Source organism: Eubalaena glacialis, chromosome 5 (assembly GCF_028564815.1).
Source record: "Eubalaena glacialis isolate mEubGla1 chromosome 5, mEubGla1.1.hap2.+ XY, whole genome shotgun sequence".
Classification (NCBI taxonomy): Eukaryota; Metazoa; Chordata; class Mammalia; order Artiodactyla; family Balaenidae; genus Eubalaena; species Eubalaena glacialis.
The window spans coordinates 93,955,727-93,978,361 of record NC_083720.1 but is presented as its reverse complement, the minus strand read 5'-3'; the positions used below and the strand labels follow the sequence as shown (position 1 = coordinate 93,978,361).

General features: G+C 37.1%; 2 protein-coding genes across 4 annotated transcripts in view; one reads left to right on the top strand and one right to left on the bottom strand.

Moving 5' to 3' along the window:
- The window catches only part of THAP6 (THAP domain containing 6), a 17,553-nt gene extending 10,256 nt beyond the window's left edge, over nt 1–7,297 (bottom strand). Inside the window, exons 1-4 of one of the 2 annotated variants that reach the window (XM_061191486.1) lie at nt 7,166–7,297; nt 6,114–6,216; nt 4,708–4,915; nt 1,231–1,356 (exon numbers count right to left, since the gene is read on the bottom strand). In XM_061191486.1, the coding sequence (XP_061047469.1) occupies nt 1,231–1,356; nt 4,708–4,915; nt 6,114–6,193 (414 nt within the window). In that variant the 5' untranslated portion in view covers nt 6,194–6,216; nt 7,166–7,297. The remainder of the gene's footprint in view (nt 1–1,230; nt 1,357–4,707; nt 4,916–6,113; nt 6,217–7,165) is intronic. The other variant, XM_061191487.1, reaches the window with a different exon arrangement.
- On the top strand, nt 7,264–22,635 carry RCHY1 (ring finger and CHY zinc finger domain containing 1). Of its 2 annotated transcripts, XM_061191484.1 has the most exons (9): nt 7,264–7,490; nt 12,030–12,149; nt 12,403–12,518; nt 17,272–17,350; nt 18,823–18,867; nt 18,978–19,036; nt 19,125–19,151; nt 20,126–20,246; nt 22,019–22,635. In XM_061191484.1, the coding sequence occupies exons 1-9, from the start codon at nt 7,401–7,403 to the stop codon at nt 22,145–22,147; spliced, it is 786 nt and encodes a 261-aa protein (XP_061047467.1). In that variant the 5' UTR covers nt 7,264–7,400; the 3' UTR covers nt 22,148–22,635. The 2 variants fall into 2 exon arrangements, with proteins under 2 accessions (XP_061047467.1, XP_061047468.1); XM_061191485.1 differs by lacking the exon at nt 12,030–12,149 and having other exon boundaries at nt 7,265–7,490.

Here is a 22,635-nt window from a genome sequence, read left to right as displayed (position 1 = left end):
AAAGAAGATGTGGTATATATATACAATGGAATATTATGCAGCCATAAAAAGGAACGAAATTTGGTCATTTGTTGAGACGTGGATGGTTCTAGAGACTGTCATACAGAGTGAAGTAAGTCAGAAAGAGAGAAACAAATATCGTATATTAACGCATATATGTGGAACCTAGAAAAATGGTACAGATGAACCAGTTTGCAGGGCGAAATTGAGACACAGATGTAGAGAACAAACGTATGGACACCAAGGGGGCAAAGCGGCGGGGGTGGGGGTGGTGGTGTGATGAACTGGGGGATTGGGATTGACATGTATACAGTGATGTGTATAAAATGGATGACTAATAAGGACCTGCTGTATAAAACAAAATAAAAAAATAGTAAATTTATTTCCCCACATTAACAGTAAATAAAACAACACTGTCTATAATAGCATCCAAATATATAAAATATTTAGGGATAAATCTGATGAAAGGAGTGAAAGACCTGTACACTGAAAACTACAAAACACTGCTGAGAGAATTTAAAGGTCTAAATAAATGAAGTGATACAATGAATTCATGGGTTGGAAGACTTAAAATAGTCTTATTATGACGTCAATTCTTCCCAAATAGATCTGTAGGTTCAACATAATCCCAGTCAAAACTCCAGGATTTTTGTAGAAATTTACTAAGTAATTCTAAAATTCATATGAAAATGCAAAGGACCCAGAATATACAAAACAACTTTGAAAAAGAACAAAGTTGGAAGATTAACACTGTCTGATTTCAGGAATTATTATAAAGCTATAGTAATCAAGACAGTAAAACAGATCCGGATTCCAGGCCTGGTTCTAACATCAACAGGCAATGAGATGAATAAAGCTTCAATACTGTGTGTGTACGACTGTCCTTTAAGAAAACCTAAAGACATAACTTTTTTAAATTAGATATTTCTATATAGAAACTACAGTACCTAAAGGGAGGAATTAATTATTGTATTTTATTGGTTGAAATATCCTTGTGAAAGCACTCTTTGAACTATGTAACAAAAGATTAACTACCTGTGGACCGTTATTGCAAATATATAAAGTATAATGGCCCTGGGAAGCAATATTTCTGGATATTACATATTAAAAAAAAATCTCAAACACCTAAACTCCTAGTTTTTCAATAAGATTTTGAAAACTTAATCCTAATGGAGAGGACATGGTCATCTTAATAATATTAACATTAGCCCAGTAAGTAATTTTACTTACAAAAATGAACTGGGACTGGAATTCTTCGATACACGAGGAAGCACCAACAAGCTGGTGATTGTGGTTTGTGACTGGAAGGGCTTTGAGGGTGAAGTTTTTCCTACAATGAAGCTTTTGTCTTTTCCCCTGTTAAGAATAGTTAATAACAATCATTGTAGATTTTCTGTCCTTTTGAAAAATTTCAACCTTCTTAACTTTATGTAGTAAAATTAATATATTTCTTTTTATGGAAATTGCTCTTAAAGGTCAGTAAAATTTAAATTCACTGAGAGTACTTTAAAGGAACTTCCCCAGAGTAACTCTAAAGTTGATCTGGAAACATGAATTTTTCTGGGAAAAAAAAAAAAAAGAGTGATAATGAGGGAAGATATACCCTACAAAGTATTAAAAATACCCTACTCAGTAACAATAGTTTAAAAAGTGTACTACTCTCTTAGAAAAATCTGAATAGATCATGTAGATAAGAGCCTTTAGGATAAAAAGTGGCATTCTAAATAAGTGGAGAAAGGCTATAAATCATGAAAAAATGAACTAATTATGAAAAACAGTTATATCCTTTATGTATAATAAGTCACAATGAAATTCTTTTTTTTCTTTTTTTTTAAGATGTAAATTTTTTTGTTCTCGGTTAGAAACAATTAAATTTGAAGGTGGCACAAATCAGTGATGAACTAGTGACCAGGAGATCAAGATTCATATTCTTTTTTTTTTTTTTTAAATTTTATTTATTTATTTATGGCTGTGTTGGGTCTTCGTTTCTGTGCGAGGGCTTTCTCTAGTTGCGGCAAGCGGGGGCCACTCTTCATCGCGGTGCGCGGGCCTCTCACTATCGTGGCCTCTCTTGCTGCGGAGCACAAGCTCCAGACGCGCAGGCTCAGCAATTGTGGCTCACGGGCCTAGTCGCTCCGCGGCATGTGGGATCTTCCCAGACCAGGGCTCGAACCCGTGTGCCCTGCATTGGCAGGCAGATTCTCAACCACTGCGCCACCAGGGAAGCCCATGAAATTCTATATACGGAAAATTTATGTAAGAATGAAAACAATGAGGAAGTAGAAAAATACATGGGAAATATTTACATAATCTTAAAGGGGAAGGCTAAAGTCAGATAGCACAAGAGAAAATATAGGACTACTCAAAATAAAGTCTGAATTTCAAACAAAACAAAACAAAACAAACCAACCCCATAATGTGCGGTAAAGACAAATAACAAAAAGTAACTGCAACATAGATGGCAGTTAAATGATTCATAGCCTCAAAATCTAGTGTTGTTCCAAAACAGCTTAGAAAAAGACGAAAATAGAAGAGGACCTGAATAAGTAATTCACATGAGAAGAAATAAAAACATCTAATAAACATGAAAAAATGCAGAAACACATTTTCTAATATTCATATTAGAAATATTCATATTCTAATATTTTCTAATATTCAGAGATAAATTAAAACAATAAGATGCCATTTTTGCCTATCAATTTTACCAAAGGTTGAAATCACAACTTACATTGAGGATTAGGGTGAACAGACACTTTTATGCATAACTAGTAGGGGAGCAGATTGGTATAAGCTTTATGGTGGGCCTTTATATATGTTGACTTCATTATAAAGTTTAGTTAAAAAATTGATGTTCCATATAGGTTTCTCTTAAAAACGTGATCCCTTGAGCTGCAACAAAATCATGCGGGGTGCTTGTTAAAAAGTGCAGATTCCTAGACTCCGAACCAAACTTGCTGAATCAAATTCTTTGGGAGAGGGGCACAGGATTCTGCATTTTAAGCAAGCTCCCTGGATAATACTCATGTAGACTAAAGTTTGAAAGCCACTGTTGTGGAAAAAATATGTATTTTTAAGAGGACATTTGTCACACTGTCCTCGTGTCTTTTTTTTTTTTTCTTTTGGCCATGCCACATGGCTTGCGGGATCTGATCAGGGATCGAACCCGTGCCCCCTGCAGTGGAAGCGTGGAGTCTTAACCAGTGGACCACCAGGGAAGTCTCCTTGTGGAAAAATATTTAACATCATGGAAAACAGTAGTTAAGAGTGAACTTTGGAGCCAAAATGCCTGGGTTCAAATCCAGCCTCTACCATTTAACAGCAGTGTGACTTGGGGAATGTATTCCAGCTTTCTGAGCCTAAGTTTTCTCAAGTGGTTAAATGAGAATAATAATAGTATTTAACTCTTATGGTTGTTTTGAGGACTAAAAGAGTTAATATATATGTAAAGTGCTTAGAATCGTGCCTGGCACACAGCCAGCACTATATGAATGTTGAAAGAACGAAAGAGTGAAGCAAAAAATAAAAAGGATATACAGTATAATTGTATTTTGTAAGAATATATAAACATAGATGAATTTATATACAAACATATACATACAAACGACTGGAAAGATACACATCAGAGTGTTAACAATATTATTTCTGGATTACGTGATTATTGTTAATCTTAGTTTTCTTTTTGATTGTATCATCTAATTTCCTATAATAAAAAATGTGTTATTAGGAAATAGCTTTTGAAAGTTAGTAATTTATGGTTTATTTGATTTAGTATGTCCATATTTCTTAAGGTCCTCTTAACATTACAGATGACTCCCTGCTATAGGAAACAAACCCTTGAGAGCAAATTGCACAAGATACTGTTCACTTATTAATATGGAAGAAAGTGAGGCAGTCTCCACCGGATAGCTCAGGTACTGCAATATGAACACCCGCGAACGTGAGCCAGACCACCTGGGAGCAGGCACTCTTCTAGACTACTTCCCCCGTTTCCAGCTGTCAGGAAGGAGACACCTTTCAGTGGAGGTTCATGACTATTGTTGTGGGAACCCACAGGCTCTCCCTGAATTCTCCACATTGGAATCAGTCAGTCTCTATAGTTTCTGGACGCGAATACACTTTCAGGTATACGAAGTCAAGTGAGATACTGAGGGTGAAGCTGCCCACCCACGGCACTAACATCATTGAGGAAAACACACAGAATTCAACTAGAGTTTACTTCAACAATCCTTTAATTGTCTTTTTCTGACCTCTCTTCTCCTTTCCTTCTCCCGTTTTGGTTTTCTACCTTCTAGTCCTACCTAGGCTTTAAGCTTGAATGTGTGTGGCTCTAAAAGTATACTTTGGGGCTGTCAGAGGCTCTGCTCTTGACTTCTGCTGCAGTGTGAGAAAGCACTGCCAGCTTGGAACTTCAGTCCAACCCTCTCATGTTCCTCCAGTTTTCAGACACGAATCTTGAGCTATACCAACTCCTAAGGTAGCCCGCTTCACCAAACCTTAGTAACATACAGACATTTCTGAGTGGATACTGGTAAAATTCTCCTACTACTCATTACAAAAGCTTAAGCAGCAGTTTACAAATCTAAAAACTTAAAGCATGGGCTTCAAATTAATAAGCAAACAATAAAAATGGTAGCAAGTGTGGTGAAGTTTCTTAAATAGTACCATAAAAAGTGGGTAATGACGGTAAGCAGTATCTCATAAACAAACCTGTGAGTGAGATGGGGAATCAAAGATAGAAGGTATGACTCCAGGTTTCAGTTTAATATTTGGAGCACTTCTGTCAAAATCTGTCTTCTTAAAGTGCCTTGAACACAACACATCTCCTTTTTTAGGCTCCCAAGTGTCTACAGCATTCACATCAAATCTTTTCATTGCTAATACCCATTTTCTTTTGACGTTTTCATCTGTCGGGAATCTAGAAAAACATACAAGAAGTATTTTAAAATTAAACACTATAGATATATACTTGAATTAAGGCTGTGCCTAAATTGATTCTTGGTATTACTCTTGGGAACTGGGATATTGAGGAAACCATCATGACTCATGCTTTCTTAACTTTCAGTTTTCATAGTCAGATTTTTCTACCAAACATGCTGCAGGCATATGGCCCTCATTTACATCTTTCTCATATTATAAAGAAGAAAAGTTTCAAACGACATTTAACACCTTTTAGTAAGATCCGCAATTGAAGGTTTTTCTTCATCTGTAGATGATAAAGAATATCACTTGGGCCTTTTTCCTATCTGAGGAATTTATCCCAGATGAACAGAGACACTTGTACTTTCATTCTTCGGTCAGCATCAAAAAAATTGCTTAGTACAGCATTTAATACAAAACAGGGGTATAAATGCTTAGTGAATGAATGCAGAGAACACCTGCAGAGTTTGGAATTCTGGAGATCAGAATTATTTTGAGATCTGGAGGCCAATAACCATATCTTTTCCAATTTTTCCAGCGGGTTCAAATCCTTTTTGGAATACGGTAGGATACACATACTCATTTTTGATTTCCTTATACCTAGCAAAGTAGTTAGCAGGTCTTTCTCTGGCACACAGCACAGTGCCTGGCCCAAAAGCAGCAAAATAAACCTTTAGCAAATGCATAATTATTAAATCTTATTGCTCCTTTCCTATTCTGTCAGAATGACTAAAATTTTAAATTAGGACCATCCTAAACTTGTAATCTATATTTTTTCTCTACAACATAAACTTGATCTATTTCTAAAGGACAGAATATATTTAGGCAAAGATCCTTCAGACTGTAAGCTATACGTAAACAACACTGAACTTCTTAGAAGTTATGTTAAAATACAAAGTAATAATATTAGCAAAAATGAGGTTGATGATATTTTTGTTAATCAGCCTGTGATACCTTTGCAGGTATCTTAAGCTTCTAAACGAAATGATAAAAGTGTAAAAGTATCACTGTCATTTCAAATTCAACTCAAAAGGCTATTTAAAAAGAACCTGAGGAACCAAAGTTCAAAATTGAACGTCTAGGGCGTATAGCTCAGGGGCAGAGCATTTGGCTGCAAAACTGATGATTTAAGTAGAACTGTCTTCTGCTTTTTCTAACAGTCAGAAGTACTTGGCTTAACTACAGCAGAATCTTACACGTGAAATGTCAGTCCTTTTAGCTTGGAATTTGGTAAACAGCGAGAAGCACATCCAACGGCCGAGCAACATTTCACCATGGTTTTAGCAACTCATACCAGAACTGAAAGAAAATTAAAAGGGTAAGCGTTAGTTAACTCCAAAGCTAAGGGGAACATAGTTACCTTTCCCGGTACCTTCCAGTATGTTTTAGGTAACATGAAATCATGTTAGAAAGCCAAAGGGAAATATTTTCTTCCAAAACCTGCAGCTCTGCTCATACAATTTTCTAGGGGTTTGGCTCTCTAATAAGGCAAGTCATATTTAGCGATGCACCGAGGCGCCCGGTTTCCATTTAGGAGGCCGGTACATGTCCCTCCCACCACTTCGTACAGGCACCATGTTCCCTCGCCACCACGCCTTGGCACACTGACTCCTCCTGGCACCCTAACCTAGGCTGAGCTCCCAGCCCAAGCGTTGCTTCCCCAGGGAGCCCTTCCCTGACAGCCAGATTAAGTCAGATCCCCTCTAGGATTAGCTCTCGGGGAGCACACACGTCTCCTTCCTAGCACTTCTCAAAGCTCTAACCCTACATTTATTTCAGAGTCCCCGATGAACGTCTTTCTCGGCACCAGTCTGTGAGCTCCCTGAGGGCAGGGTGGGGCGTGCGTTTTTTCTCACTTTGATCCCCACGGCGTAGCTGGTGACTGGCACAAAGTAAATGTTAGGATCTATACTGAAGGAATGAAGAGGCAATGAAGGAGAAAAGGACGTAAGAAAGGAGCTCGGGGCGCTGAGAAGCGCCTGGGTGCCTAGCAGCCGGCAGCGCGCGCGCCGGACCCGCTCAGAGCCAGGAGACCGGGCCGAGCTCCGCCCCTTTCTCGAGGCTCCGGCCGCCGCCGGGAGAGGGAGGGGCCGCCCTGTCACAGGTGCGGATGTGGCCAGAGAGCGGCCTTTGCTCAGGGGCCGCCAGGCGTCTCCGCGCCGCTGCGGTCCTCCTCGTCCCGAACCACGCCCAGGGTGTGGGCGGGTAGCGAAGCGGGGAAAAGGGGAGGCAACCTAAGAGTCATTACCGTTAGCGGCGAAGGCAGCAACTAACACCGACAACAGAGATTGCGCTTCCCCTCGCTTCCGTCCCGTCAGCTCGGGAACCGGAAATCCGGTTGCCCCGGGTCACGTGCCCAGCCGCCATCTTGGCTCCGGTGGCAGCTGTACGCGGGAGGGGCTAGGGTAGAGCGGCGATGCTTCTCAGGGCGTAGCTTTCGTCCTGGTGGAAGGGTCCGTGGAATTTGAGGGCAGGTGGAGGAGATGGCGGCCTCGGCGCGGGAAGACGGCGCCCGCCGTCAAGCGCAAGGACGGCGGGGCTGCGAACACTATGACAGAGGATGTCTCCTGAAGGTGAGGACTTAAGTGGGCTCTTCCCCTACGAGCTTCCGCCGGGCTGGGCTGGGGGCGGGGTGGGCAGGCAGGGCGGTTTTAGGCTTGGGCTGAAGTTTGAGGTTAAGCCGTTGTCTGGATACCTTCCCCTTTCACTGGGTTCCTGCTGTAGAGAACGTTTTTGGCAAGGCGACCACAGGCCCCACTTATTCTCTTGTGTTGTGCTTTGCGAGCAAAGGTCGTCTTGCTTGGGAAGAGCCTGGCCTTGCACATTGATTACTTTATCAGTGGGTTCATTTATTTAGTCTCTCGCTGCTGGAAGTAGACTGAGGCAGCGTCAGGCCTGTGCCGGCTTATCTCCAGGATCACTTTCAGGTGTGTGATGACATAAGCGAAGTGGGGTAAGCGAGTGGAGAATCAGAATACGATTTCATCTCCTGTCGTAAGTAAGTTTTACAGCTTGCTAGCTTCGTTTGAGAGTCAGTGAGTATGCCTAAGCCTGCCAAGGAGGAAACGTACGTGTGTAATAGGAAGCTAGTCATGTAATTGCCACTAAATAGGGAATGATGTATAGGAGAGTGTCTAGTATGCATATACTGTTACTTTAGCTGTTTCAGAAAAATTCCTAGTCAATCTAGAATTTTAAAAATTCGCATCCATCCAATTAAAGTTAATTAATTTTTCTTGCAAGAAGCGGTTTAAATATTTTGCTTAGAAGGCTTGAGCTTTGGAGTCCCACAGCCGTACCCCCCAAATTTTAGCTCTGCTCTTGATAACTCAGTACTTCTGAGAAAACTACTGGTTAATGCCCCACATATAAAATATGGGTGATAGAAGTTCCTGTTTCATAAAAAAGTATGAGGCCTGTAAGGATAACCTGAAGCCTTTTTTGTAGGCGGTGGTTTGGTGACCATTCCTCCACTGCACTGGATAAAGCTCTTTCAAAGGTGGTCATTCACCAGGTGTTGTTTAAGGAGAGTGAGTGCTATCCGTGTGATTCCATTTCCATTGAGATGTGTTAGAGTTTCAGACTTCAGGTCTAAAACTGCATTCAATATCCTCGTCCTCCTCTCCTCTCCCCCCAAAAAATCACACAAATATCTCTGTGTTTCATAGCACTCAGGTAGTTGACCCTGAGTATCAAATGCTTTTTTGCCCCCACTCCCTTCCCTTAAATACCAGAGACCAAGTGAAGAGTTTTAAGGAGGAAGTAATCAACTAAATTAAAGGCTGCTGTTTGCCTTTAAGTTTGGCAAGGAGGAGGTCACTGGTGATCCTGACGAGAAAAGTTTCTGTGGTGAGGTTGGGGCAGAGTGTGATTGGAGTGGATTCAAGAGAGAATGGGATTAGTGGAAATGGACGTAGCCTTTATAGACAATTGTTGGAGTTTTGCTGTAAAAGAGAGCAAAAAAAAAAAAAAAAAAAATGGAGGCTGTGGTTGTTGGGAGATGTGGGATCATGGGATTTTTCTTTTTTTCCCGTGGGAGGGAAAGATGGGAGGTGTTGCAGCATGTATGTATATTCTTAGAACTGACCCCGCAAAATGAGAACATTTATCATGCAGGAGGGAGAGGGAAAACTGTAGGAGCCCTGTCTCTCAGTAGCCAAACTGAAGATGGGATCCAGTGTACAAGGAGAGGAGTTGGCCTTAGATAAAAACATGGACTGTAGACTGTAACAGAAGGACAGACAGTGTGAGGTACATTTGCAAGTAGGTTGACAGAGTTTGTGGGAGAATGTTCTCTTTTGATTATTTCTGTTTTCATAGTGAAATAAGCAAGAGTGTAGCGGGAAGAAGAGGTTTTTGAGGTTTGAAGAGAGAGGAGAAGATACGAAGTAATCATCTAGGTGTTCGGTCCTAGACGGTGGAAGAATGAAGGAATTGACTAGGGAAGCATGGTAGTAAGAGCCCACTTTTCATTAGGGGTTGTGACTTAAACGTGAGAACAGCCAGTGTGGGGGTGCTTTTGCTTTAGCCATATTTAGGTGTTCCTATGCAGGTTGAGTAGGAGAGAATTGGATTTAAGCAGAGTTGGGGTTCTGGGTAGGTGAGTATGTAAATAGAGAAGGAAGGAACTAGGGTGTGTGCAAGGGAAGAAGCGGAATGAGTTGGAAAAGGAGGAGGTAGTGGTTAGAGAATTTAATGCTTGCAATTAAAATACAAACAGGATTCAGTTCTTGTTCTAAGCAGTGGCTCTTAAAGTGTGGGTAATGGGACCCCTGGGAATTCCTGAGACCCATTAGAAGACTACTGTGTACTGCTAAGACATTTTTGTCTTTTTTAGCATGTGTGAAACTAATGACTAAAACTGCTAGCACTTTAACATGAATCAAGGCAGTGGCACTGAACTGTACTAAACCTATAGTTAAAAAAAAAAAAAAAGCCAGTTTCACTTAAGAATGTCATTGATAGAATTAAAGCAGTAAAATTATTAATTGTATAAAATATCAACTATTGAATACATGTCTTTTTGTATGTTTGAAATGGGATGTTTTCATCAGGCACTTTTGCAAACTTACATTAGGTGCTTGTTATGAGGAAAAGCTCTATGCAATTGGATTATGAACGGAACAAGTTTCTTTTTTAATGGGGCATTTTTTACTTGAACTATGATTATTCAGACTTGAGTATTTGGTGGACATTTTCTCGACTAGGAGGGAAGTGAGACTGTCATTGCAAGGAAAACAATCAGCAGTGATAAAATTCAAGCTTTCATGTAAAAATTAGAGTTTTGGAAAACCTGTGTTAGCCTCTGTGAGCTTGAAAGCGTCACAATACTTAGTTTTCTGATAAGATGGTTAGTGATGTTAACAAATGTGATTTTTTGATATTGCATGTCAAATGTGGGAACATTGGGAAGAGCTACATAATTCAGTGAACTGATATTTTCCAAATGACCAGTGGATGGATAAAAGGTCCATTCACAATGCAAGATAGATCAATGGAAGGGAGAAAAGTTCACTGATGAATTTCAGATTTCATGTTGCAACTACCTGTTCTTAAGATTTGTTGAGTTTTGGTGTAGTATCAGAAGACTATCCATAATTTTCTAAGAAGGTTATTAAAATACTCCTCCCTCTTCCAACTACATATTTGTGTGAGCCCAAAATTTCTTCATATACTTCAGCCAAAACTGAGTGAATGCAGAAGCACATATGAGAATCTACCTATTTGGGGGGAAAATATAGCTGTTTTTCATTAAAATATTTATGTTAACATGTAATTGGTTTGTTGCTATTATTTTAAAAATAAGTAATAAATATTTTAAAAACCTGTAAGTTTTAATTTATAATATGGTAGGTGTCAATAGATATAATTTCACATAAACAAAAGCTCTTTGGGATCCTCCATAATTTTTAAGACTATATGTAAAGGGGTTGAGACCAAAATGTTTGAGAACCACTGTTTTGTGGTATGACTGAGAATATGTGGCTGAGGAGGGTTGGAGGACAAGGCCACTGAAGTGAGAAAGGGAACTGAGAGTTCAGGGTATTGGAGGGATTATCACTGTTGGATGTGCAGATAACTAAGGTTTAGGACAAGAGTAATATTGGAAAGAAAAGGAGCCAGTTGAGTGTTAAAATAAGAAAGGAATAAGCTATGTTATGGGAAGTCATGGCATAGGAAGTCTTCAGAAATGAGTGGATCTGAAAGGTCGCAGTGTACTGGAAAGTATCAGGTTACCTTATTGGCCTGCAGACTTCTCCATGTACTAGTTAGAGTAAGGCTAAGTTGCTGTAACAGAAAGACCCAGTAGTAATGTGAGTTAAAGAATAAAGAGTTTATTTCTTCTCACCTAACAATTCAAGGTGAATGATCCAGTTTGGTAATGAGGCTCTGTTTCACATGATCATCCTAGGGACAAGTTTTTTCCATTGTATTATTTTGCCACGGAGGAGGAGGCATGCCCAGTTTCTTAATACGCAGCCCCAGGAGTGGCACTGATTTCTTCCGTGTGTATTCTGTTGGTAAGAACTTAGTCGTTTGGTCACAGGTAACAGCAAGGAAACTGTAGTATAGCTGGGCAGTCATGTGCCCAGGAAGAAGGAGACAGTAGATTTTGTTGGACAACTGGCAGTCTTTGCTGCTCTTGAAAACAAGGACTGTCTTTTACATTTATTGCATCTTCTAAAGTATCAGATACATAGTTGATGGTTAGTAAACTTAAGAGGACTAAAATATAATCTTTATAGTATTTAATGCTTTGGGGTTGAAGTTGGTAAATGAATTTATCTGGAATGTCTAAGTAGAAGTTGCCTGCCTGCCATTTAGGCTGAGAATGAGTTTAGGGTGTTGTGGGATTAGTTTTGCAATCTAGGAACTTCCATCCTTCACAGTTCTTCTGTCTTTAACTACAAGGTTGTGTTCAACTTGATACAGAAATGTAGACGTTGAAGGGAACACAGTGAAATGTCATGTTTAGTGTCAGTTTACCAAATGATCTATTGGTTGTAATCTTTTGACCTTGTTCCAAGGAGGAGGAGGAAGGAAATTTCTTTTTGCATTGCAAACTTGTCTTTTCTTGCTTCTTGTAACTGTTTTTCTCCCTTGGGGATTAGGCACCATGCTGTGACAAGCTTTATTCTTGCCGGTTGTGTCATGATAACAATGAAGATCATCTGCTAGATCGCTTTAAAGTAAAGGAAGTGCAGTGCATAAACTGTGAAAAAATCCAACGTGTAAGATTTTATCACAAATTTCTATTTTCTTTCTTTTTAAAAAAATTATCCTAAGGTGGTTTTAAAAATTTAATCAAGAGTATTGCCAATATGACTTCTTTAGCTCTTAAAGTAAGCCTTATCTTGGATTTCAGTGTATAAAAGCTTGTAAAGATAAAACTGCATGTACATTAATAAAAATTCTGGATATTTAAATAGTAATTCAAAATGTTTCGGTAAACTGTAATTTTTTAGTTACATGTGTTTTTTTTAGGCACAACAGACTTGTGAAGAATGTAGCACATTGTTTGGAGAATATTATTGCAGTATGTGCCATCTGTTTGACAAAGACAAGAAACAGTATCATTGTGAAAACTGTGGAATTTGTAGGTACTGTATGTATTCTTTTCTAATTGCTTCTGATATATCTGAGGAATAGTAGTTTTTAAAATCAACTTAGTTGGAATATAATTATTGATACATCTTATAAAATGCATTCATTTTAAGTGTCCAGTTCAGTAACTTTTGACAAATATATATACTGTGTTATTACCAACACAAATCAAGATTAAAAAAATTTCCATTCTAAAAAGTTTCTTCATGCCTTCATCATTTAACTAGGCCATCAACAATTGTGTGCCTATTTAAATTTTAACTTTGGGGTAGAAAATATGCTTTTATATGAAGTGTTTTGTAGGCAACTAAGGTAAAAAATTAGGGTAGATATTTTTCCTTTTTGAAGATTAGTTTAAAAAAAATTGTCAAAAGTTTTGATAAAATCACTACAGACTTAAAAATTGGAAAATACAGAAAAATAGAAAGAATGAAAGTATTGATAAAACAGCCTGAAGTCCAATCACCCACTGACAAGGTACTACTGACATGTTGATATATAGGAATTTTTTTCTTTCTAAAAATCCTGAAGTGTTAGACGTATACATAAGCATATATGTAACGTGTGTATGTTTTAAAGTATACTAATACAACAAGCCACTCATTTTAAGAAATAGAATGTTACCAGTACTGCTGGAGCTCTTAAGTATTCTATGTTAATCCTTTCTCCTTGTTCCCACTGGAGAATTTTAAATCGCTTTCTTTTCTTTTATGTAGTTGTTTTTAAGGAAGGATAACAAACATACCAAAAGATGTATCAATCATAAGCAAACAACCTTTTCTAGTTTTTAACTCCAGAAGTTTGATTTGGGTCTTTTTTATATCTTTCATGTCTATACTATTTGAATGTATGGAATATAGTAATAATAATTGGTTTAATGTCCTTCTCTGCTAATTCTAACATCTGTGTCAGTTCTGGATTGATTTTGATTGATGGATTATTCTTTTTTGGTTGGGTTTTCCTGCTGCTTTGCGTCACTGGTCATTGTTGGATACCAGACACTGTGATTTTTACCTTGTTGGGTTATTTTCATATTCCTGCAAATCTTTGTGAGCTTTATTTTGAGATGCAGTTAAGTTACTTGGAAACAGTTTGGTACTTCTGGGACTTGCTTTTATAATTTGTTAGATGGATCTGGAGGTGTGCTTATTCTAGGAATAATTATTCCTCACTACTGAGGTGTTGCTCAGTACCTTCCTGAGTACTCTACCCAGTATCCCATGAGTTCTAAGGTTTTCCAGTCTGACTGATGGGAGTAAGCACTGAAACTGGCCATGTCTGAGTGCTGAGCACTGTTCCTTCTAGTTCTCTTGGATGGTTCTCTCTCTGGCCTTGGGTAGTTTCCTCACATGCATGCACTGATGTGTATTCTGCTGAATACCTGAGGGGCTCCCCTGTGCAGCTCTGTCCTCTCTGGTACTCTGTCCTGTGAACTCCAGCCATCTTCTCAGTCAGGAAGTCTTTTTGGCTCTGCCTTACTTCCTTCAACTTGTTTGACCTGAAAGTGCTCTAAGCAGTAAACTGGGGCAGCTGTAGGGCTCACTTAATTTGCTTCCTGTATCTCACAGATCACTGTCCTTCATTGCCTGATGTTCAGTGAAACTTGTTTCATATATTTTGTTTGGGTTTTGTGGTGGTTGTTTTAGGCAGGAGGGTAGATCCAGTCTCTCTTATTCTGTCTTGGGCAGTAGTGGAAGCCTCCCTGCAGGGTTTTACCTGTGGAATTTGACAGGCTGATTCTAAATTTCACCTGGAAGAGAAAATTCACATAGCTAAGCAGATTTTGATTTTGAAAAGGAAGAATAACAAGGAGGGGATTGCCTTTCCACATGATCAAAACATGATAAAGTTAGAGTAATTCAAATGGTGTGTTCTTTGTACAGGAATAGACAAATAGATAAAGGGAAGAACAGTGTGTTTGTGAGTGTGTGTGGGTACATTCACATATTTATACATAGGAATTTATAACAAAAGTGGCATTTCAGATCAGGGGAAAGGGCATTAGGAAAATTGATTATCCATTTGGGAACAAAAAATTGATTACTAAAACTGTGCATTCATTAGAATGTGGTTTTAGCATGTTGTGACAGAAACTCTAACAAGTGCTTCGGAAAAGGTAGACGTTTATGTTTCTTATGGAAAAGTCTGAACCATATAGTTAATTAAACAGAAGTCCAGGTTCCTCTTATTTTTTTGCCATCCATAAGATATTTTCTTGCCTACGTAGTTTAGAAGAGTCCATATTCTGGTCAGTGGAAAGGGGGAAATAGGTGAAGGGAAGGTATATACCCTTTTCTCCTAAGGACATGAGACAGAATTTTCATTTGTCTCTTTTGTTCATACCTTCAGACAAGTTAGAAAATAGTTTTTATTCTGGACAGCCCTGTGCCTAGCTAAATGTTCTGTTGTTGTGCAAGAAGAGGTATAAGAGAAATTTGGGGACAACTAGCAGTCTCACCTTTACCATACCTAATACATTTCAAATGGATGAAAGAAAAATATAAAAATTATAAGCCATAGTGTTAGAAGTATATAGAGGAATGTGTTCATGACCTATAGGTTTCAAAAGTCTTTTCAAGACCAGAGGCAGAAGAAGCATAAGGCATAGAGGGAAATATGTCTTTTTATTACATAAGAATTAAAATGACTGTATGACAAAAGATGTAAAAAAAAGATAGATGACATACCAGAAAAATAATTGTAACATATGCAAGTGAAAAAGATTAATACCCAAGATATGTGAAGAGCTCCTTTAAATAAGGTTTCTCAAAAAAACTAAAAGTAGAACCACCATATGATACTATATGCAATTCCACTCTTGGGTACGTATTCGAAAAAAATGAAAACACTAATTTGAAAAGGTACATGCACCCCAAGTGGTACTGTTCATAACAGTATCACTTACACACACACACAGAGGAATATTACTCAGCCACAGAAAAAGAATGAAATTCTGCTATTTGCAATGCCGTGGGTGGACCTAAAGAGTATTATGCTTAGCGAAAAGCCAGACAAAGACAAATGCTATATGTTATCACTTATATGTAGACTCTAAAAAATAAAACAATGAATGTATATAACAAAACAGAAACAGACTCACAGATATAGAAAACAAACTAGTGGATACCAGTGGGAAGAGAGAAGGGGGGAGGGGCAAGATACAGGGGTAAGGGATTAAGAGATGCAAACTACTATATATAAAATAGATAAGGAACAAGGATATATTGTACAGCACAGGGAAATAATAGCCATTATTTTGTAATAACTTTAAATGGAGTGTAATCTATGAAAAAATTCTTTTAAAATTTTTATTTATTTTTGGCTGCGTTGGGTCTTCGTTGCTGCATGCGGGCTTTCTCTAGTTGCGGCGAGCGGGGGCTACTCTTCGCTGCGGTGTGCGGGCTTCTCATTGCGGTGGCTTCTCTTGTTGCGGAGCACGGGCTCTAGGTGTGCAGGCTTCAGTAGTTGCAGCATGCTTGCTCAGTAGTTGTGGCTCGCAAGCTCTAGAGCTCAGGCTCAGTAGTTGTGGTGCACGGGCTTAGTTGCTCCATGGCATGTGGGATCTTCCCGGACCAGGGATCGAACCTGTGTCCCCTGCATTGGCGGGCAGATTCTCAACCACTGTGCCACCAGGGAAGTCCTCTATGAAAATATTGAATCACTATGCTGTATATTTTTGAAACTAATATAATATTGTAAATCAAGTATATACTTCAGTTAAAAAAAGAGCTTTTTAAAAAACATTTATGTATTTGCTGTGCTGGGCCTTAGTTGCGGCACACAGGATCTTTGTTGCCGCGTGTGGGATCTTTGTTGTGGCGTGCGGGATCTAGTTCCCTGACCAGGGATCGAACCTGGGCCCCCTGCATTGGGAGCATGGAGGCTTAACCACTGGACCACCATGGGAGTCCCCAAAAGAGCTCTTTTAAATTGATGAAAGACAAATACCCTAGTAGAAAAATGAACCAAGCCCATGAACAGGCAATCCACGGGAGAAATCCAAATGGTTCATAAACATTAAAATATGCTCCCTGTCTCATCATTTGAGAAATGCAAATTAAAATGACTTTTCAAATTTGTCTGTCATATAGGTAACCAGTGTTGGCTAGGGTGTGGGGAACGTGGGTGCTGTCACACACTGTTGGTGGGAGTATAAACTGTACTGTCTTTGGAGGTCAGTTTGGCAGCATCAGAACTGATGATGCAATGCCCTCTGACCCCATAGTTTCACTTTTAGGAATCTTATAAAAAGTCATCAACATGTAGGTTGAGTGATGTCTGTATACAGATATTTATTGTATCATTGTATGAACTAAAGATAGTAAATTATATCAATAAAAGGGTATTTAAAAAATTATGATATATCCATACCATGTAATATGAAACTGTGGAGAGGAATAAAGTGGTTCTATGTATTCATACATAGAATACTCTTCAGGAAATAATTGTTTTCTTCAGAAAGTTGCAGAACAGGATATATAGAAAGAATCCATCTATGTAAAAAACAAAACCCAAAGTGTGTGTGTCTGTATATATATATGGGCAATTTTATAGGAAAAAAAGACATGGAAGGGTAGGTACCATTCTGCTTATAGTGCTTTTACATTTGGGGAATGCTGTTGGGGAGGTAAGGGTTTACTCATATTCTTCAGTGTGGTTTGAACTTTCTTTACAGTGAAACTAAACTTATATATGATGAACAGATTATCACTGTAGTAAAAAACGTGTTTGTTTTCATGCTTTTTTAAGGATTGGTCCAAAGGAAGATTTTTTCCACTGTCTGAAATGTAACTTATGCCTCACAATAAATCTCCAAGGAAAGCACAAGGTATATAATTCAGTTTGCATGATTTAAAAAGTATTACAGTGTTTTTGAAAACAGCTCAAATCCTCATTTGTTTAAAAGCATGCTCATTTTCAGATATTACCGAGTACAATCATGTCGCTTTTTATTTTTAAGCAGTATTAAGTAGATATTCTAAAGTATACACGTTAGAATATCTGATCTACAATTCCTTTTCTTCTCTATGGTGTGTAAGAATACTTCCACCAGTTATTAGTATAATGTAGACAACTTCTAAATTGGCTTATGGATTCTTATCATTGATACTGGTTTTAAGAATAACTTTTAGAAAGTGTGGTACAGGAGAAATACAGAGCAGTGTAACCTTTTGTTAACACAGCATTCCAAGAAAATTCAGTATTCCTTTCATAATTAGACATATTTTTCATTTGGATGTAGAAATTTTATGTCATGATCCTAGGCCTGTTAAAAATTATTTTTCATTACTTAGGAGAAAATCTAATAAACTATCGTTTATAGTACTGATTCTATCCAAGAATTTAGAGAATGGAGAGACTAACGAGGGTGTTTTAAAAATAGGTACTAGATAATAACTGGCCTAAAATACTAAGGTGGTGAGATGAATAATGAACATAGGGGATATTGTGATGAGTATAAGGGAGAAACAATGGGGCTGAATAAAGATGACACCCAAGGTTTTTAGTGCTGGCTTAAAGTACTTGATTAATAGATTGTGAATTTGTAGGAGATAAAAGATTGGTTTTGGTTTTACCGACTTGAGTTTAGGGTGATAGCAAGATATGCTTGCTGTGTTGTCTTTGGAAAACTGTATACTCATTTTCTCTTGTGGTATTTTTATTTAGTTTCTCAGTTATTTTTTATTGTTTATATTAGTAAATGGTCGTATCATCTACTCAGGTGCTTAATTAAAAAACCTGGGCATCATCCATGGCTTGGTGCTTTTTCTCTTACCTCCTCACACCTAATCAGACACTGTCTTGTCAAGTTAAGAACTCAGGCCCTGTGGGCACCGTGTTGGAGCTCAAATATATTTCCACCTCTTGCTACCATATAATTTTGGGAGTTCTTCAGCTTCTCTAGGCCTCAAATACATCATCTGTAAAACGGGGTAATAATTGTACCTGTTTCATTTAGTGTTGTGGGAATTAATTGAGGTAATACAGGTAATGAACTTGGCATATGGCATGTAGTACAATCTCTATAATATGAACTGTTATTATTTATATATAAAATGAAGATAATTTGAATAATTAAGACATATTAAGCAATTTCATTGTTTCAGGTAATGTGCAAAGCCATAGTTGTGAGAGTTAACTGTTCAATTTTTGTCTGACATATAAGAAACGTGTATTAATGTTCATTATTATCTTTAATAAGCTGGTATTGTTTCCTTAGTTAGTTTTTATTATTAATACTATGGTTATATCATTTCCATCTAGTTAAGCTTTGGTAATTTTAGTTTTGCTTTTAAACAGTGTATTGAAAATGTTTCCCGGCAGAATTGTCCAGTATGTTTGGAGGTAAGCTTAAAATATTTTTTGTTTTGGAAATATCTCCTCTTGAATTTAAAATACTGGGTATTTATATTGTCTTCATGTAATTAAGCACTAACATTTATTTCCTTTTACAGGACATTCACACATCCCGTATTGTTGCTCATGTCTTGCCATGTGGACATCTTTTACACAGGTAAAGTAACTTTGGTTTTTTTCCTAAAAAATGTTTGGAAATAGTGGAGGTACTTTTTGCTTTATTAAAATAATGTTATATTTTTCAGAACGTGTTATGAAGAAATGTTGAAAGAGTGAGTGTTTCATGGGATTTAAAAAAACTGTAATTGTAAGACCTCTGTTTTCTTTCCTTTTCTTTCCTTTTTTTTGTTTTTTTGAGGGGAGGGGGAAATGGGCAAACCTTGCAGTTACTTGCACCATATTGGACATGGTAGATCTTTCTCTCGAGATGGGTTGGGTAGATGGGTAGTGTTAAATTGAGCAAAAAGCATGGTGGGGGCATAGGACTATACCTTTGTCCTCATGTTTCTGTTATGCCTTATCTCATCCCGCAACTTGAGACAGATAACTCTCATTTTCTGGCTATACTTATTGGGGAGCTCAGTCTCTGCCAGAGGCAGTCATAGCGTTGTAAAAAATAAAAATGCTGAGGCATGTTGCTCAAAATTCTTAGTTGTTTTATTGGCCCAGTATAATGACCTGCCAAAAAAAGCTGATAACAAGATTTATCTAATGCTGATTTTGTTGTGGGGAAAGGATGCTAAAGTGAGATACAAATAGTTAGGAAAGAGGAGACTGTGTAAATGTATTTTGGTCTTGCAAACTAATGAGTAGAAACTTTAAGAGCCGGATAGAAGGGAACTTTTTCAGAATTTTTAGAAAGGAAATAATATGATCTGAATAAGTTTTAAGGAATACAATCTCTCCTTTGCTTGAATAGATTAAGAAATTGAGGCTGTTTAGCTAAAAAGCAGTTTAATTGGTTTTTAAAATATATTGAGTATATTCTACAGAGAATATTGAGTAATTCCTCTTCATTTTAGAGAACTGAGGAAAAAGAAGTAGGTTTAAAAAATACCCTATGACACAGGATTGAATTGAAAACTTTTATATTATGAAAGTTTCCAGATTTGTAAGATGATCTTGAAATATAAAATAATACCTGTCTTGGATGGTTTATGTACCAGTTAGCATGCATCTTCTTGTATACCTGAGTTGATATACTCCCCATTTAATGTTTGGGAAATAACTCTTTTATCTCTCCTAGAGGCTACAGATGTCCATTATGTATGCACTCTGCTTTAGATATGACTAGGTACTGGAGACAGCTGGATGATGAGGTAGCACAGACTCCTATGCCATCAGAGTATCAGAACATGACTGTGGATGTGAGTAGAATCAGTGCTTAAAAATGCTTTTCAGGTTCCTTGTTGATGTTCATGTTTATTTTTTCCCGTTTGCTCAGATCTGTCTAAAAAATACTATTTGGGCGTAGATGCCAATGTGATGATTAATGGGAAGGACAGAATAATCTTTAAATTTTAGTTATTCTGAACTCAAAAGACCAGGAAAAAAAATCCAAGAATATCTTTGTGAAATTCTTCCCAACACTAGATGGCAGGCAAAAACTTTATTCTGAATAATTTACATATCACTTAGCAGAGTCAGTTGGTAATGTAACTGAGTAGAGGTGGATTACTGGTTTGATGTTTTATTTTAATTATGTTTTAATTTTAATTATTTTAAATTTTATTTCAGGCAAACATGTTTACTGATTTTTTTTTTTTTAAGATTACTTCTTGGTTTTTAATGTTTATTACCCTTTTTAGTCTAAGACTTTATTTGGTCTTCGCCTGTAATCTAAAATATAAGAGGTATTTCTGTGCCTTTTGCCTCGTGGAGAATGATCATCTTTTCTCCATTAATTGAGATGTGCTGCTATCTAGTCTCAGCATAGTACATTCAGTTACAGGTTAGACTTGGAAAGTAGATAGCTTTCTGGTGCTTTAATAATTTTTCAACATATGAATTTTCAAAACATCTTCATTTCAAATACTTCTACACAAAAAGATAAAAACCACTTAACAAAGCCAGATAAAAATTATTTTCTATTTAATTCACACTGGAGCATTTCATAATTCATGTGGATAATTGAATTGTTAGTAAGATCAATGAAAGATCACTTTTGTAGTACTGATAGTTGTATCATGTTTTATTAGAGGCTGTAGTGTGCTGTGTCCTATTTAGATCATTTTTTAAAATAACAGCCTTATTGAGATATAATTCACATACCATACAACTCATCCATTTAAAATGTCCAGTTCAGTGCTTTTTAGTGTATACTTGGAGTTGTGCAAACATAACCACCATCAATTTTAGAATATTTTCATCACCCCAAAAGGAAACCCCATAGCCATTAGCAGTCATTCCTTAATCCTCTAGCTCTAGGCAACGAGTAATCTATTTTCTACATTTAGATCATATTCTTAAAAGAATTACTTTCCAAATTATAATTTAGAGAAAATTTGGATGTTTTCTACTTATTATGGTGTGGCTCTTCTAAAGCTAATGCTTTTCTCACATAGTAATTTATTGATCTTTTTTCAGGTTAACACCTTTTTTACTTTTCAGGATCTCAGTACTAGAAGAGATTAATTCCTAAGTGCCATCTTATTGTCATTTTAGGGATGAGCCAAAAGCTTTTCTTTGTTCAACTTTAGAAAGTATTCTTTTGGACTTTAATTCATTTTTGAGGCATGGAAGGCTAGGAACTTAGTATATTAAAGAATAAGCAAAAATATTATAAGTATGTAAAAATTTGTTTTGTTAACTAAGATAATATTCTAAGTGTCAACAAAAAATAATGAAATTGTTGTTTTGAATTAGTATAGGTGTTGATCTGATTATGATGCCTATGTTAATTTTTGTGCTACTACTATTTATACTATTTGGGAACTATTTTAAAATAAGACTTCTTAGCTCAAATCCACATTTTCATTTTCTAAATTCAAAGCTACTCTCTTATTAGAGTTTTTAGTGAACAAATAAAAGGTATGTTTTCATATCTTAAGTATGATTTTCGAGGAATTGTTTTGAGCAGACAATGCCACTTTCTATCTATAAGGTTTAGTATACTTAATTTTAATTCATCTCTTTTCAGATTCTCTGCAATGATTGCAATGGAAAATCTACAGTCCAGTTCCATATATTAGGCATGAAATGTAATTTTTGTGAGTCCTACAATACTGCTCAGTCTGGAGGATGTAGAATTTCAGTAGATCAGCAATGACCAGCCTATACTGCACTGGACAATTCAGCATTTTCTGATATAGAAAAAGGCTATCTTTTTATCATGATGTGTCAGAATCTGTGCATTAGAGTTGATGTGTTTAGTATTAGTGTCACAGGGTAAAATCATATTACAGTACTTAAGGATTCAGGGTCTCTTTATAGAATTATCACAGCTCTACATTGAATGAAAGCCATCATGCTTGTGTTTTGATTGGAAATTCCTTTGGTGTCAGTTGTTTGGAAGTTAATGTTTGCCACTGAAATTCACATCCATAGATGGATTATACTTACATGGAACTTTGTTTTAAGTGCCACTATGCACACAGAATTCATTTCTAGTTCTTGATAGAATAGAACTGTACTTAATTCTCAGTATTATTCTTGACTTTTTAAGGGCTGTGCTATGAGAATATGTTCTATCTTACTGTTAAAGTCTAATTACATATACTTTAGAATTTTCTAAGACAGTCCTTTGGATCCTGTAAA